Source organism: Hydra viridissima, unplaced genomic scaffold, assembly GCF_058129835.1.
Source record: "Hydra viridissima isolate aposymbiotic clone 2 unplaced genomic scaffold, HvirCarnegie_v1 scaffold_6, whole genome shotgun sequence".
NCBI classification, from domain to species: Eukaryota; Metazoa; Cnidaria; class Hydrozoa; order Anthoathecata; family Hydridae; genus Hydra; species Hydra viridissima.
Window position 1 is genome coordinate 10,778,771 of NW_028324305.1, and position 18,823 is coordinate 10,797,593.

Below are 18,823 nucleotides of genomic sequence, written 5' to 3' on the forward strand. Positions count from 1 at the left end.
GTGCAGATAGTTCTAAGTTAGTCCTATTTATCTACAAATAATGAATAGCTATAATAGTGCATTTCTCTTTCAATATTTGTATGTGTTGTGGGTGTAAACTATTTGTATTTTAAAAATATATGACACGAATAAAAATGTGTTTTACTATTATTCTTCTAATAGATGAGAGTAGATTTATATTTTGATCTTATAAAAATCATTATGAACAGTTCTTATAAAGTAACCCTATGTATTAACTATTATTATCTTGATATTTTTAGGGACATTTACCGATAAAAAATTTTTTATAAAATTACTTCCATAATATTGCTCTCTTAATAGTCATAAAGGAAGATCATAAAGAAAATCATTTAAGTTAAGCGTCGAAAAAGAAGGCTAAAAGACACAATAAAAGGAAATCTTTCAGATATCTATAAAAAAGCGTCTTATCGTCTTACGCATTACCCATCTACAGAGATGTTTTATAAGCCAAAGCATCATCTATCATAGAAAGCCATAAAACGCAATTTTGCCCACAAGGATATATAACGAAATAAAATAAAATGTAGAGAATTTCTCAAAGTCATAAGAAAACAAGCGATAAAAAGAAAAACATGAAACGAACAACATAGTTCACCAAAAACAAAACTAAAAGAACATCATTAAAAGCATTTCTCGACAAGAAACTAACGGAAAAATAATGAAAGAAAACTACCCGTTTTTGGGTCGATTTCCATACAAAACGTCAAAATTTGGGCCAAATGTGGCCAAATTCGAGGCTTTCACCGACTCCTCTCGGCTCCCTCGCTCATTTTTTGTTGTATCCTATCAGGCTGATATCATATATTTAAAAATGTTTCCTTAATTTTTTTTTATCTATATTAATAATGGTATAACAAGTATTTTATGTTAGAGTAAACTCAAGATTAGTTTAAAGTCTTCTATGTACAGTGTCGGTATATTGTAGAGACTAAGGAGTGGAGTAAAGGTAAAAAGCTGTCATCACCAAAAATGTTAAATAATGCAATATATTGTTGATAAAATTTTTGCTGAAGTAAAGAAGACTATTGGTTGAGGATTAGATTTTTTATTTTTCAAAACGTAAATAGTTATCCTCTTTAACAATTATTTTATTTTAGAAACATATTTGATACAATCCATTTTTTATATCACAGTAAAAAGATCTAGTGACTTTTTAAATTTTCACGTAAATCAATAAAAAAAAAAAGTCGCAACTAACTCATTACCTGTTCAGCATGTATAGTATTCATAATCTATACTACAAACTGTATATAATTTTTTTTTGGCTGATCATATTTTTCATCCTCAAAGTTTTTTAATTGAAAAGCAAAAAGTTTTATACCGAATGATAGAGCGAAAAATTTTATACCATACGTATTGTAAGAATTTTAATATGAGTTAAAAGGAATTATTGTGAGTAAATTATTTTAAACATTATTTTCCATCTGACTTCCCAGTTTCGTATATAAAAACTTTCAGCGCTAAACATTAAATGTGGTTTTGTAGTAAAAGTTCTCTAGAAGATAATCCTTTTTTCAGAATTGAACCTGCTAGTTCTGGAAGAATATTATGAAGAAATTTCTTAAATAAAGAGATTTCCTGTGTAATTGAACACACTAACTGTTTATTTTATATATTATCATTATGTAAAGCATCATTTATTTATATCCGAAGGCAACTTTATCGTTTATTATAAAGAACCCTGCAAGCTGTATTGGTACTGGCACAGTCACCATTTTACGTATTTTTATTGAATTAACATTAGTTGAATGCTTAACCGGCCGATTGGGGTTTCGGTAGAACCCGTAAACAAGTACTTGAACTGGTTACAAGTTATTTACACCATACGAGACAAATTAACTTATTTACGAAAGATACACCAGGCAAACCTTTGTACTATGCTTTCATCAAACGTTGGAAACATAGATTAAGCAAGAGAACTGCAGGTTAAATTACAACACTTAGAGCAGCTGTCGTGAATAACGTCTTTAAGGTGCAATTAGCGTTTTTGTAGGTGTTAAAGTATGTAAAATGTTAAATGTGTGAGGGTGTTAAATGTGTGTGGGTGTTAATGTACGTAGTTGTTAAGCATGTACGGTCTTAAAGTTTTTAATGTGTTAAAATGACGCGTTTGTAAAACTGTAAAAAAGGGGAGTATAGTTTATAAAATGTATGATTCGCAGTCAGATGTAAAAAGTATTATCACGTTCATAAAGAAAAAGTGACTCTTTAGTGTCTCAGGGAAAGTCTAAATATTTCCCCACACAGAATCTTGTACTCAAGATAATATATATATATTTCAATACATGCAAGACTCAATTTCTTGAAACAAACATCAATGAATACTCTGCATCAAATGTCTGGAAATCTGACGAAATCGGCTTCAATGGTAGTTACAAGGGTAATCAAGCAACTCTCGCAATCAAACCAAAGAAAATGCAGTAAGTGTCCAAAACGTTGGAACGAAAATGCAATAAATAAAAATTACCAATGGTTTACATGCGAAAATTTAAAATATCAAATATGTATTTTGCAGGTTTACCAAAAAAATATACTCTGGGCGATGAGTTGTTTTGTACCAAAAAATGCGGAGACCATTATTCTGAAAATGTAGTTGGATAACGTGTTCTATTGTTTTTTTAAAAAAAAATTGAAGCCAAAATTGGCCTCTCAAGATGGTGGCTAACAGAGCTCTTAGCGGTGACCAATTTACATTTTTTAAGGCTTTGCAGAAATACGAAAGAAAATAGTTATTTATGAAAGAAAAACTAAACTATAAAATAAATTTTTATGAAAGTAATGAAATGGTTTTGAAAAAATTAGGCAATGAAAGAAATTATTTATTTAAATATTAAAGTTCAAAACATTCAATATACCTTTCAAGTACAATTTAAAATTAAAAATATGATTCATATAAGTTTATATCTTTAAATGTTAATAATTATTCCCTAAGGTTTAGGAAACGCATGTAAAAGCATCTTTAAAAAAATTTTTATATTGTATTGTTTAATAAATTTTCGAATATAGAATATATATTTATTTCACCTACTATACTTTTTCACCTATAAAATATATTTGTATTTGAAACTTATATTTATCAATATTTGAAGTTAAAGTATAAAACTTCATTACCATCAGTTTCTAATTTCATTTAACGTTCGTTAATTCCACTGATATCAAAATATAACTGGACAGCGTATACGGGAAATTTTTTGAAGCCAGTTTTCGCCTCCCAAAATGGCGGCGGAATTAACGAACGGCTATATGAAAATTAAGAAGTTGATGATAATCAAGTTTAAAATCTTAAGCTCATGTATTGATAAATATATAGGTTTCAAATAAAAATCGATTTTTTTGTTTAACATAAGATTTTTTTCGTAAAAATAACGGAGTATAACATATTTACATAAATTTCAAATATAAATATTTTTTTATTTAACAAAACATATTCTTACAATAACTTGTTGTACATTAAATTTCTGTTTTTCGTTTTTTAAGAATAATTTAAAAAAATAAAAATTCTCAGTAAAACTAAGTACGAATTTTAATTTTAGTTTTTTTAAATTTAGTTTGTTTAATAGTAGTGCAGAAAAAGTATTTGTTTGCTTGTGCAGAAGTCTGAAATTTCAAATAATTAGCATTAAATGCTAATTATTTGAAATTTCAGACTTCTGAACAAGCAAGGAAATACTTTTTCTTGAGCAAACAAATACTTTTCTACATGACACATATTTTGTCATGTAAATTATGTACCTTTTAATTCTTCACTAACCAATTCTGTTTGCTAGAAGGTTAATAACATAACAGCATGGTAGGCAGCTGAGTTTCATTTTCAGATAAAATATTTTTAATGCATTGGTTTTTTAGATAGGTAATATAGTTATAAACTATTAGCTGAGTATTGTGAGTACACACATCTCAGACATTTCTTCTAAAGTTATTTGGTTGTGTAGAGTATATATATATATATATATATACATATATATATATATATATATATATATATATATATATATATATATATATATATATATATATATATATATATATATATATATATATATATATATATATATCAAAAATTTGTTAATAGATTATAAATTTTTGTTAAGGTGTTTTTCATTCTTAAACTAGGAGTGATTATCTCTAACCTTTAAGGGATTTAAGGGATTAACATTTAAAGATATAAGTTAATATGTATCATAGATTTTTTGATAACATACATCATGTTGATAATGTTTGATAACATACATAAAGTATGTTATCAAAAATTTCCCTTAATGTCGTTTTGAATAACAAGTAAAAAACAATTAACTCAATTATTGAAAGGTGGAATATTACAAAGAATAATATATAACCAAAATAATATATAATATCAACAAAGTTATATTATGTATTTAATATTTTTATTGAATTTATATCCATTAACTACATTCATGTATTTAATAATCCTAGAAGTAACTCCTGAGTTATGTGTACTCACAGCACTCAGTTAATAGTTCATGCTGCATGTACAATTCTTAAAAATTGATACCATAGTATCTTGCTATAAAATTTGAAAACTTAAAATTTCTCAAAGCTGAAAGTAGACACCACTGTCACTTACCATGCAGCTATGTTATGAACCTTCTAGCATACTGCATTGGGTAACTAAGAACTAAAGGGTACATAAATTATACATAAATAGGCATTTAATCGTAAATTGCACTTAAAAAGTATATCGAATATTTTGAATTTTAATATTTAAATTAATAATTTCTTTGTCTAATTTTTAAAAATAATCATTTCATTTCTTTAAACTTTTTAAAAATTTATTTAAGTCTTCTTTTTCTTTCAAAACTCTATTTGATTATTTTTTGTCGCATTTTTGAAAAATCCTATCAAGTACATCGGTCATCGCTGTGAACTCTGATAGCCAAAATCTTAGAAGGCCATTTTAGGCTTCAATTTTTTTTTTGCCTTGTTAGCCATACAGTTAAAGTTATACAATTAATTTAGTTTAATTAATTGTATAAGTTTAACTGTATGGCTAATTAACACTTTTAACTAAAAAAGACAGTTTAACTTGAATTGTATGGCTTTAATTGTATGGCTAATTAACACATTTAACTTAAAAATACAGTTATTGTATGATTGAACTTTTTTCTTTTTTTTTTTTTTTACTTTTAATGCCTGTAACTTAAAAACTAAATAAAATAAAATTTATCCTCTTGTAGATCTAATATTTCTTAATAAAGTTATATAAAAAAAAATTTATGAAAGTATTTTCCTTAGAAAAGAAAAATTCAATCTGTTGGAAAACTGTTCAACTAGACCCGCTTCTACTCTAGTGTATTAGTAAAAAAAATTATCCTCATAATATTACCAAAATTATCCTCATAATAAGAGTTGAAGCCTTAAGAAACCAGTAAGAGTTGAAGCCTTAACAGTTTTTCGTAGTCGGCAGAATATGGTAATGAATTGTCATGAAGCATTTTGATGTCTTTACTAATTGAAAAATCGACTTTGTCTATTTTAAATCTGGCTATGCATGATTGTTTGGCACACCCTTAATTGGAGAACAATTTAACTCTAGCGTTTTTAAGATTGTAACGTGCGTGTAATTGATTCGTAGAATAATGTTAACATGCAAATATGTTTAGAATAAATCATTTCTAAAAATAGAAACTGTGTTATATGATATACAGGTGACTAATGCTTTTAATTGTCGTTTTTATGTTTTAGTATCATTTGGGTACATTGTTTTATAAATTGTTTTATAAATTCTTGTTTTATAAATTCTACGAATCAATTACACGCACGTTAACAGTTTTGTTGATCCCCTTTAAAAGTAAATCACAACCTCAAATTAAAAACTATTTAATCAAGTTAATATCTCAGTTACATTCTTACATAAAAATCTTATGACTTTCTGTGCCATATATAAACGATCGAAAAACTAAACACCAGTACAATAATTTATCCTTCTTCTTCTTCCTCTTCTTTTACGGTTTACTTTTTGCACCGAAAAAAATATTGCATCATTAACTTTGATACACTTACACTCTCCCTTACTTTTGTAAATAGTTGATAACAAGTTATCAAATATTTAAGGTGACTTTGAAACTCACGAAGTACTCAAAAATTTGACATGGGCACCCTAATCGCTGGACTTTAACCTTATTGGGCTGATGTTAGAAAAAAAAAAAAACAAAAAAAAACGACCCTAACGTGCAAAAACAATGTATATCAATAGCTCAATTACGATCGGTTTGTAACGGCGCGTGGAAAATTTTTCTGAAATTTAAATAAACTAATACTTTTAAAGCTTGTATTAGGAAAAGCAAAGTTGGTATCTATATGCGTCTGTATAGATATATATGTGCGAAATCTGGTCTAAATCATTTTTCATCAAAAATACTATATAGTATTTAGACAGATTTTAAACGTTGAAATTACAAGCCTTTATCAGTAAGTTAAGTCTAATTACTTTCTCCAATAAATAGTTTGTAGAACATATCTGAAAAAGATCTTCTTCTACGCGCACTATTTGCACTTGGTAATAGACGGCGATTTTTTCCTGTCAAGGCTTTAACCGAGTCATCATATGCTTCACCAGATCCACTTCCTTCACCAGATCCGCTTCCTTCTCCTGATCCAGTAGGGGGTTTTGTCCATGGAGCTAAAGTACTTTTTTCTTTTTCGTCTTCGTGGCACTTACTGCAAATGCACTGTCTTATGACGTGTATTTTGAGAGACTTAAATCCTTTTATACATTTCATTTTTACATTTACAATGTTAAAGTTTACAGGTTTACAACATCTACACGTTTGTTCGTAGTAAGGTGAGTAGATTGAAAATGCAGCAGACGATTCACAGTAACCAGAACATGATCCTATTTTAACTTTGGATATTGAAGTGCACAAGCCATCTTCGATTGTTTGTTCAATATAAGTAACATTGCAGGGTGTTTTTTGTACGGGAGTTGTAGATACTGAGAATGAAAATAATTAAATAAAAGACATATATTTAAATATGGCTATTTTTACCTAACTTTATGTATTAAATACCTGTTGTTGTGCTAGATTCTTTTGGTGTAATACTCGAAATCAATGTTTTTTCAGTTGTTGTTGTTCTAATAGTAGATGACGCTTTCTCTGTAGTTGACGTAGTAGTGCTAACCGGTAAAATTGTGGTAGTAACTATTGGTTCAGTAGTCGTAGTAACTGATGTTTGAATGTTAGTAGTTGTCGGTACAGTAGTTGACGGTTTAGTAGTAGTAGTTGACGGTTTAGTAGTGGTTAAAGTTGACGATTCGGTAGTGGTAGTAGACAATTCAGTAGTGGTAGTAGACGATTCGGTAGTGGTAGTAGAAGTTTTAGTAGTCGAATTAGTTGACAGTTCAGCGGTGGTAGTTGTCAGTGCTGTAGTGTTAGTGGTTGTTGGCGCAGTAGTCAACGGTTCAGTGGTGGTAGTTGATGGTTCAGTAGTAGCAGTAGTTGTCGGTGCAGTGGTCAATGGTTCAGTGGTGGAAGACGACGGTTGAGTAGTGGAAGTTGTTGAAATTTTTTGGCAATACCCACAACACTGGTTGTCCAAGTGAATATAGAGTTCGTCCTAGCAAGAATACATACATACATACATACATACATACATACATACATACATACATACATACATACATACATACATACATACATACATACATACATACATACATACATACATACATACATACATACATACATACATACATACATACATACATACATACATACATACATACATACATACATACATACATACATACATACATACATACATACATACATACATATATACATACATACATACATACATACATACATACATACATACATACATACATACATACATACATACATACATAAATACATACATACATACATACATACATACATACATACATACATACATACATACATACATACATACATACATACATACATACATACATACATACATACATACAAACACATACATACATATACATACATACATACATACATACATACATACATACATACATACATACATACATACATACATACATACATACATACATACATACATACATACATACATACATACATACATACATACATACATACATACATACAAACATACATACATACATATATATATTACCGTCAAACAGGTTTCTTGTCTCTCTCTGCAAGTAGATGGCTCACAAACTGAATTAAAAACCAATACATAATATATATATAAAATACATACATACCTATATAAATTACATACATATGCATGCATACATAATACATACATATACACATACATACATTACATTACATTACATATATAAATACATACACATACATACATACATACATACATACATACATACATACATACATACATACATACATACATACATACATACATACATACATACATACATACATACATACATACATACATACATACTTACATGCATTACATACATACATACATACATACATACATACATACATACATACATACATACATACATACATACATACATACATACATACATACATACATACATACATACATACATACAAACATACATACATACATACATACATACTTACATGCATTACATACTTACATCCATTACATGCATTTCATGCAGTACATGCATTTCATGCAGTACATGCATTTCATGCAGTACATGCATTTCATGCAGTACATGCATTTCATGCAGTACATGCATTTCATGCAGTACATGCATTTCATGCAGTACATGCATTTCATGCAGTACATGCATTTCATGCAGTACATGCATTTCATGCAGTACATGCATTTCATGCAGTACATGCATTTCATGCAGTACATGCATTTCATGCATTACTTGCATTACATGCATTACATACATTACACACACGCACATACATGTATACATAGAATACTTTAATGTTGCATACCACAGTCACAACAATTTGTTAGATTGCCAACTCTTTTGTAGCCCTTTATGAAAAATTTAAATATAGTGTTATACATGTAATTCTGATAGATTAAAAATATCAAAGAATTTAACTTACATCCGGACATGGCTTGCCGCACTTCTCGGATACCATTTCTATTACAGCACATTCCTCTTCATCGTCTAATACACATTTTCCAACAACACATTTATCATTTTCAAATGAAACTAACCATTCTGCTCCAACCTGCATAAAAAGAATAAAATATTATCACTACAACCTGATGACAGGAATATTATTTGCTAAGTTAATGAATTAGAAAACACAAGTTTGAATTAAAACAATTCAAAACAAACAAAGATTGCTGCAAGCTTACATTTACAAAATCTTGAGTGACTGGTAGTTTACAATCTAAAATTGATAAACTTAATTATAACAACTTATATATTGTAAAAAGAATTTTGAATAAATTAATCAATTTTGAGTAAGTCTTACAATGGCAGTTTCTAACACAATTGCAGCATGTTCCATTTACAGATGGAAGAGAGAAAATGACTTTTTCATGCTAGAAAAAAATCAAAAAAAATAAATACATAGCAATTAAATGTATATGTTTTTTTTAAAGCAGTAATTTCTAAAAATACAGCATTAACTTAAAAAGCAGTTGTTAGAACTTAAAACTAACATTAATTAGAATCGTACCTTTTTGCAATTAGGATTAATTGGACAGCTCTCTATACATTGTTTTCTACCTTTAATGCATCGACAAATTTCATACTCATTTTGGTACATTGAGCCTTCATCCTGAAAAGGATTTTAATTTAAAAAATAAGGAAAGAGTGTGATATAACAAAACACAGGGCACATTTCAACAAAGCTATCCCCTAAACTAAAACATGCAGCCTATAGTGAATTTGAAGGATACAACAAGTATCCTAGAATGGTATTTTAGAAATCATCTCGTTGGAATACAGCAAAAGAAATTTATAGAATAAGGCTACATGGGATAAAGATAAGGGATCATTCTCAGAAGGATATTCTTGCTGTAAACTAGAATGTCATAGTATTCAAGAAACATAGTATTCAAGAAACTCTTACAGCCCAAAATTCTGTTTTCTGGAGTGATATCAAATTAATTGATGTTAGTAATTTCAGGCACAAACTGATTCCCTCATGAAAAATTTTGCTTTTAAACTACCAATAAAGTTTTTGTGTTAAAGTTTAGCACTCAACTTTAATGAAATTTTGTGACCATGCCAAGCAATTTTCAGAAAAAAATTTCAATAATTCAGGCAAAAGATTTAAATAATATCAAAGATATAAAAAATCTAAATAAACTTTTAAAATAATTTTGCTGAAAGAATGGCAAATAAAAAGACTGAGGAGGTTGTCAAAACTTTTATGTGGGAATGTCAGTTTCTGAGATTGTTGAAGATCTCAAGGTCCCCAAAAGGGCTGCTTATAATGTTAAAGAGGCAAGAGGTTGATGGGACCACAGAAATGAAACCTGGAAGTAACAGATCTATTTTTAACTGGGATTTTGTCAAAAAGATGAAGAGGAGGATCTAGATCAACCCAGCTAAGAAAATCAAAAGCATAGCCTGAGATCTTGATGTAAGTGATTTCTCTGTCAGAAAGGCTGTGAAGAAAGTTGGGTTGTGTTCTTTAGCTTGGACAAAAAGACTCCAAACTTGAAAAATGTAAGAAGATCAGATTTATCCTTAAGAAGAAGACACCAATTACTCTCTTCTTAGATAAAAAGTGTTTAACAGTGAATCTAGTCTCAAATCCCATAATGATCTCATTTTTGAAGGTCTCGGACATCTCAGACAAGATCAAGTTTGCACCTTAGATAAAGCATCTCTCAGAGATCATGATTTTTGGATTAGTCAGTTTTGATTTCTTCCTTCTGGACTGGCCAAAGGTGCCCAAGACTACATTGAAAGAATTCTGAAGCCTCACATCCTTCCTTAGATTTAAGCCAATTATCCTGAATCTGAAAATTATGTTCTCATGCCAGATGGAGCTCCATGCCACAAGGCCAATCTTTTTTCTGACCCAGCAATTACTTGTTGATCAACTGAAATTCTAATTCCACCTAACTCTCTTGACCATAATGCTTTAGACTTAAGTATCTAGGCAAATGTTCAAGCACAAGCTTGTAAGCAACAGAACCCAAACACTGACCAACTCATCAGCTCAGCATCTTGGACCTGGCTCGGCAAATAGACAAATACATTAAGAAGACCTGCTCAGTGTTCTGATCTCAGATAAAAGCAGTATTCTCAGTTGAAGGCAGTTAGATTGATGCAAACTAAACATTATTGATATGTTTATTTAATGAAATTAAAGTTTTTCTTTTTATCTTTTGTCAACTCATTATCTTTAGGCTCAAAATTTTGTCTCAGAAAAGTTAGAAATTTTAACATACATATAGTAAATAACATTTAAGAATATTTAAATAAATTTAATGATTTTAAAATTAGAATCTCCTTATATTATTGCCACTATGTTAAGACTTTTAATAATTATTACATCAAGTTCAGGTGACCTGAGAAAAGCAAACACAAGCTAAGCAAGGGCAGAAATGGAAAGAAAATTAGAGAAAATTTGATGCCAAAAGAGAAAAATGTAAGCAGAAGAATAATGATGAAGATACTAGTCATTTGCTAATATGGATCCAAGCTTTGCTAGGAAAGTGAATGAATACAACACAGTGGAAACCAATTCCTCTGTTGACAGCATCAAATATTATCAAGTGATAATATTTTAAACTGAAACAAATTTGACATGAGATTAAAATATATAAATAACATATTCAAGTGTGCCACTTTCTGTATTTAACTTTCCCACCTTTGGGGCTCACTTTTGTTTTATTGCCTGTTTGTTAAAACTTATTTAATATAATTGTTGGCAAACTTAAATAGATATCTAGATACATGTGTCAAAGATTTGCTTTAGAACAAGTTGCAAGCACAAAATCCTTAGTAAAGCACGTCATTTGATTAACTTTGCTCCATATTTTCTTATGAGGTAAAAACTTTGCATAGATTTTAAAAATTAAAAATATTATTACATACCATTATTTCTCCACTGTTAATGCAAGGACAATGTCCTTTTTCAACACACTTATCACCAATCCTATACATTCCATCAGGACAACAACATTCATCAGTTAGAACTTTGATATTACAAGTGTCATGCCCGTCACATTCAAATAATGAACTACAGTTACCCCGTCTCTGTTCACTGGGACAGACTAAAGTTAAAGAACTTTTTTTCATGAAAAATATAAATACCAAATTATTTTTAAAGTATGAGAACAAAAAATTAACTAACATCATTTTTATTTAAGGACATACCTTTGTTTGGGCTTGTTGTTGGAACATTAGTAATTTCTGTAATAATGTGCGTTATTTGTGTACTTATTGAAGTAGTTGTTGAAATTTCACAAGGTGGACATACATAAAATTCTACTCTCAATGCTGGAAAAACAGGATCACCAACAGCAGGGTTATTAGTTGGACAAATTTTTAAGAACCTTGCAATAATATTTAGTCTTGTGGTTTTGATACTATTATTATCAATATTACCCTCAAGTTGTACTTTGCTGTTCTGAAAATCAGCATAACAATAAATTAAAAAATAATACAAAAGCAAATAGTTTTAGCTTACCATTCTTAGAAACACATTTACTTAAATTTAAAACAAAACAAAAAAGTCAATCCTTCAATTCAATTGTCATATTTTAGAATCCTCATATGTTATAAGTGAAAATTAGTATTGTTTTCTTATCTTATTGCTTTAAAGTCTAAGACACTTAAAGTCTGATCAAAACTGTTTTTCTTTCAGATAAACTTGCTAAATCTAATTTCAAATCATAAAATTCACTTAAAATTGAGTCTGATTAAATTTTCAATAACAAATTTTAACTAAGCAGTCTATGAAAGTTTAAAAAAAGCAGTCTGATTAACAGAAAGTTAGGGTATGAGTATATCTAATAGCTACCACAATCATAGTCTCCCAATCCTGATCTTCTTTCACTTTATATTGAATAGAATATCTTCTTGCAAAACTACTTTTTGATGGATGTCCTTGTGTTTTCATTTCCTTTAGCGCTTCCATTTTGTTAAATGTTATATATAGACAGCTTCCTTCATGCTTTGGAACCCATGCTCCTTCACCATTTTCTGATGGTCTATTATTCAACCTAGCTTCACTAGGTCCAGTGAATGATGATCCAGGGTTATCAAATAGCATTGAATCAGCTCTCATATTTTCTTTAAGAACTCTTCCATCACTAACACCCAAAGGAACCAACACAGAGCAATCACATTCAGCTGAAAGTTAATTTACAGAAGATAATACAACAACAAGTTATGCTTTAGAGAATGGAAAATAAAAAAAAATAAAGTACTAACTCTTTGTTGTTAATGTTGGTGTAGAAATTGATTCAGAAGATATTGTAGATTTAGTGGGTGTTGTTGACTCAGAAGGTGTTGTTGAATCAGAAGGTGTTGCTGACTTAGAAGAGGTTGTTAACTCAGTTGATGTTGCTGAAGATGTTGTTGGTTCAGATGATGTACTTTTTTCAGTTGTGACTGAAGTTGTTGTTTTATCAATCACAGGTTTTGTTGCTTTTGTTGTTGTTGTGCTAACTACAGAAAATTAACAATTTTAAAAATGGAAAATTTTATTTTTGAACATAATTAAATAATCAAGCTATATTTTTACCTATATTAGGCTGTGTAGTTGGAGTAGTGCTTGTTTCAGTTATTACTATAAGAAAGATAATTTTCAAATGATGTTAGAAAATATCATTTTATCAGCACATTTTAAAGAAATAGACATTAAAAGATTGTGTTAAACTAATTTTACATACTTTGAGTAGTTGAGGATGAACAAGGTGGACATGTATAAAATTCAACTCTTAATGCTGGTAATGCAGGGTCTCCTTCAGTTTCATCATTTATCGGACAAATCTCAATAACTCGTGCATTAATGTTTAATTTAATTTTTTTCACAGTATTTCCATCAGTATTTCCTTCTATAAATGGTAACTCCTCATTCTAAAAAACAATATCTCCTTAAATGAAAATATTGTTGCATCAAATAAGAGTACCTAAACGTCAGTAAAAGAACTAACATTAAGAAACAACCAAAGATTTGACAAACAAAAGTTTGCACAAATAAAAGCTGTTCTAGTAAAAAAGAAGTAAATCATAGTAAAACCAAGGAGAACACTTATAAATTACCGTAAGGAAACTTTCCCATTCAGAATCTTCTGTGTCTTGTTGTTTATACTGTATGTAATACTTCCTTGAAAACAATCTTTTTGTTGGATGACCTTGAGTTTGCATTTGTTTTAGTGGTTCCAACTTGTTAAATGTTACATATAGACAACTTTCTCCATGCTTTGGAACCCATGCTCCTTCACCATTTTCTGATGGTCTATTATTCAACCTAGCTTCACTAGGTCCAGTGAATGATGGTCCAGGTTTATCAAAAAATGTTGAATCAGCTTTCATATTTTCATTAGGAATTCTTCCATCACTGACACCCACAGGATCCAATACAGAGCAGTCACATTCAGCTAAAAATTAATTTATGACTGACAGTTCAATAACAATCCATTCAATGTAAAAGAAAAAAGAAAAAAAACCAAACTTACTGTTTGTTGTTAATGTTGGTGTAAGAGTTGACTCAGATGTTGTTGTTGACTCAGATGTCGTTGTTGACTCAGATGCCGTTGTTGACTCAGATGTCGTTGTTGACTCAGATGTTGTTGTTGACTCAGATGTCGTTGTTGACTCAGATGTCGTTGTTGACTCAGATGCCGTTGTTGACTCAGATGTCGTTGTTGACTCAGATGTCGTTGTTGACTCAGATGTCGTTGTTGACTCAGATGCCGTTGTTGACTCAGATGTCGTTGTTGACTCAGATGTCGTTGTTGACTCAGATGCCGTTGTTGACTCAGATGTTGTTGTTGGCTTAGATGTTGTTGTTGGCTTAGATGTTGTTGTTGACTCAGATGTCGTTGATAACTCAGATGTCGTTGATGATGCAGTTTTGCTAGTTGTGACTGAGACTGTTGTTGTATCAAACACAGGTTTTGTTGCATTTGTTGTTGTAGCTTTAGCTGTTGTTGTTGTGCTAACTACAGTAAAATAACAATTTAATAATTGATTATTTTACATTCAAACTTAATTAAATAAATAACTGAATTACATGTTTACCTATATTAGGCTGTGTTGTAGGAGCAGTGGTTGTTTCTGTTATCACTACAACAAAAAATATTTTCTAAGAATATCATTCAAATCTATTGTTAAATTCTTTATAACAATTAAATACATTGTTCAGATTATATTTATAGTGATTGCTGCTATTATTTTAAGGATTATTACAAACATAATTAATTCTACTACCTACAACTATTACTAAGTACTATTACTAACTCAATTATTACTATTATTATTATTATTATTATTATTATTATTATTATTATTATTATTATTATTATTATTATTATTATTATTATTATTATTATTATTATTATTATTATTATTATTATTATTATTATTATTATTATTATTATTATTATTATTATTATTATTATTATTATTATTATTATTATTATTATTATTATTATTATTATTATTATTATTATTATTATTATTATTATTATTATTATTATTATTATTATTATTATTATTATTATTATTATTATTATTATTATTATTATTATTATTATTATTATTATTATTATTATTATTATTATTATTATTATTATTATTATTATTATTATTATCATTATCATTATCATTATTATTATGCAATTCTATCAAATCAATGTATGAAGCTAAAATATTTTAAAGGAAATAATTTGTTGCTGTGGACATCTAGTAAAACTTTGAACTTTTGCTTTGGTGGCCTGCATAAGCTTACACACAGCATTACATAACTATTTAATGCTTTTTTCTAATAAATTTTCAAATCTTTGAAATCTCTGCAAAGTTTTTTTAATCTTTTAAATTTTTTGTTTATGATTGCCCAGCACTTTTCAATAACTCTTAATTATGTGCAGTTTGGAGGATTAGCTGTCTTAGGCACAACTTTCACATCATTTTATTCATACTATTCCACAACCAGTTTACCATAGTGTCTTGAAGCCAAATCAAGTCAAAGCAGAGATCCATTATCATGCGGTTTAATGATTTGATAAGAGGTAAAAGAAATTTTTCTAAGCAATCTTCCACATATATTTGACAAGTAAGTTAGGACTTGCACATATTAAGTACTGATTTTTTGCCACAACTGCAAATATCTTGCCAAATAAAGGGTTTTTTTAGCAAACTAATGCTTTGTGTATTTATATTTCTGATCTGCTTCTCCTCTATAATTGGAAATATAGTAAACAGCCCAGGAATTTGTTGATGATCGTACTCAATGTAGGTTTCATCATAATGTAGAAACTTTTGGAAATGAAATTGAATCTGCAAAGGGCTTTTTCACTTTTTTCTTAAGCTTCAGAACGGTTTGGCAGAAATTAACTTTTTTGAGATTTTAGTTTTTTCTTTAAGCTAAGCATGGGAATTTCGGCCTTCGAAATCGACGAAATTAAACGAAATTCGTGTTTCAATTTCGTATCGAAATTTATATTGAATTTCGAAAGACGAAATTTTTAAACATTACAAATTCACGAATTTCGAAATTAAAACTTATGTTTAATTTCGTGTCAATTTCGTTACTTTCAATGACCCGAAATTATACGAAATTTTTTCGCGAAATTAAACAATCCAAAAAATCGAAATTTCGTTCTCAATTTCGATCCGAAATTGAAACACGAATTTCGTTTAATTTCGTCGATTTCGAAGGCCGAAATTCCCATGCTTACTTTAAGCTATGTGTTGAACTTGTTTATAAATGGAACAATAAAAGTTAAAATATTTTAAATTTCATAAAGTTTCATTATAATAGTGTTAGTAACGTAAGTAGTTTAAGTCTTGCTGCATAAATGATCTATCAAAATTTATCAAAAACCTATCAAAATAAATAAAACTTTGTCAAAGAATCTTTAAATAAATAAAAATGAACAGACTGTTAGCTGTTTTTTACATACTTTGAGAAGTTGTGGATTCACAAGGTGGACATGTATAAAATTCAACTCTTAATGCTGGTAAAGCAGGATCTCCTTCAGATTCATCATTTATTGGACAAATCTCAATAACTCGAGCTTTAATGTTTAACTTCGTTTTTTTTACAGTGTTGCCATCGTTATTTCCATCTATAAACTGAATTGTACCATCCTAAACATCAAAGTAACTAAATCTCATTATACAAGAGCTATGCTTTAATGATCGATTGAAGTATAAATGAAAATACGGAAAATTGATGGAATGGAGAAAGAAGCTAATAGTTCACCATGATAATATCAGCTTAAAAGCAATTCTAAAATACCTGGTAAAACTTTGCCCATGGAGAATCTTCAGTATCATGCTGCTTATATTTTATGGTGTATCTTCTTGAGAACATTTCTTTTGTTGGATGACCCTGAGTTTGCATTTCCTTTAACAGCTCTATCTTATTAAATACAACATAAAGGCAACTTTCTACATTGATTGGAACCCATGCTCCTTCACCATTTTTTGATGGTTTGTTATTTAGCCTAGCTTCACTAGCTCCAGTGAATGATGCACCAGGCTCATTGAAATATACTGAATCAGCTCTCATATTTTCTTTTGGAATTCTTCCATCACTTACCCCAACAGGATTCAATACAGAACAATCACATATAGCTAAAATATTAAATTAAATCTTATCAATACCATCAATACCAATCATGTACCATAAAAGAAAATAATTATGTATATAAATTTCTATACAGTAAAAAATAAAAAAATAACAATCTTACACTTTGTTGTTGATGCTGATGTAGATGAAGGCTTTGTGTTAGTTTTTGTAACAGCTTTTGAAAAATTTAGCACATTAGCAATAAGCAAATTTAAAAATGAGATTATAAACAAAATGAAATAAAAATTCAGTAGTTTTTAATTTGACTCTTTATTTCTACTAAAATTAAATAAAAATTACTTAAGAAACCTCAACTTAAGAAAATTTTTTAAAATCAACAACTTTAAGTAAAAAAGAATTTACAAAAATATTATAAAAACAAAACTCACTCGGAAATGGCCGACGAGCTAAAAATAAAAAAAAGCATGTAAGTAATTTACACAATATAGTTTCATCAACTTGTATTAAATTTGTAAAGCTTTTAAGAAATTATAATTTTTGATAGCCTTCAACTAGTAAAAAGCATATGGTACAACACATAATACAAATTTAGCTATATGAATAGTTAAAAACAAATTTTGCACACCAGAACAATTTATTTTTCGATTAACAAATGTCCTTTTACAACAAATATAACAAAAACAGAGTAAGTAGATTGATTTTTATAAATTGCTATAGCGATTTTGATTAAAAAATGTAAAAACATACAAATAATAATGATGATGATGATGATGATGATGATGATGATGATGATGATGATGATGATGATGATGATGATGATGATGATGATGATGATGATCATGATGATCATGATAATCATGATGATCATGATGATGATCATGATAATAATAATAATAATAATAATAATAATAATAATAATAATAATAATAATAATAATAATAATAATAATAATAATAATAATAATAACAATAATAATAATAATAATAATAATAATAACAATAATAATAATAACAATAATAATAATAACAATAATAATAATAATAATAATAATGATAATAATAATAATAATAATAATAATAATAATAATAATAATAATAATAATAATAATAATAATAATAATAATAATA

At 28.5% G+C, this 18,823-nt stretch overlaps 1 protein-coding gene across 1 annotated transcript in view; it reads right to left on the reverse strand.

The window, feature by feature from the left end:
• Positions 1 to 6,406: 6,406 nt before the first annotated feature.
• The window catches only part of LOC145190592 (uncharacterized), a 38,970-nt gene continuing 26,553 nt past the window's right edge, over positions 6,407 to 18,823 (reverse strand). The window contains exons 29-49 of the mRNA XM_090089516.1: positions 18,125 to 18,142; positions 17,857 to 17,910; positions 17,403 to 17,740; positions 17,065 to 17,251; positions 15,182 to 15,226; positions 14,617 to 15,102; positions 14,201 to 14,538; positions 13,828 to 14,014; positions 13,680 to 13,724; positions 13,367 to 13,603; positions 12,954 to 13,285; positions 12,308 to 12,560; positions 12,026 to 12,204; positions 9,648 to 9,749; positions 9,441 to 9,510; positions 9,322 to 9,356; positions 9,063 to 9,191; positions 8,946 to 8,988; positions 8,167 to 8,213; positions 7,050 to 7,596; positions 6,407 to 6,973 (exon numbers count right to left, since the gene is read on the reverse strand). Of these exons, the coding sequence (XP_089945642.1) occupies positions 6,462 to 6,973; positions 7,050 to 7,596; positions 8,167 to 8,213; positions 8,946 to 8,988; positions 9,063 to 9,191; positions 9,322 to 9,356; positions 9,441 to 9,510; positions 9,648 to 9,749; positions 12,026 to 12,204; positions 12,308 to 12,560; positions 12,954 to 13,285; positions 13,367 to 13,603; positions 13,680 to 13,724; positions 13,828 to 14,014; positions 14,201 to 14,538; positions 14,617 to 15,102; positions 15,182 to 15,226; positions 17,065 to 17,251; positions 17,403 to 17,740; positions 17,857 to 17,910; positions 18,125 to 18,142 (4,184 nt within the window). The 3' untranslated portion in view covers positions 6,407 to 6,461. The remainder of the gene's footprint in view (positions 6,974 to 7,049; positions 7,597 to 8,166; positions 8,214 to 8,945; positions 8,989 to 9,062; positions 9,192 to 9,321; positions 9,357 to 9,440; positions 9,511 to 9,647; positions 9,750 to 12,025; positions 12,205 to 12,307; positions 12,561 to 12,953; positions 13,286 to 13,366; positions 13,604 to 13,679; positions 13,725 to 13,827; positions 14,015 to 14,200; positions 14,539 to 14,616; positions 15,103 to 15,181; positions 15,227 to 17,064; positions 17,252 to 17,402; positions 17,741 to 17,856; positions 17,911 to 18,124; positions 18,143 to 18,823) is intronic.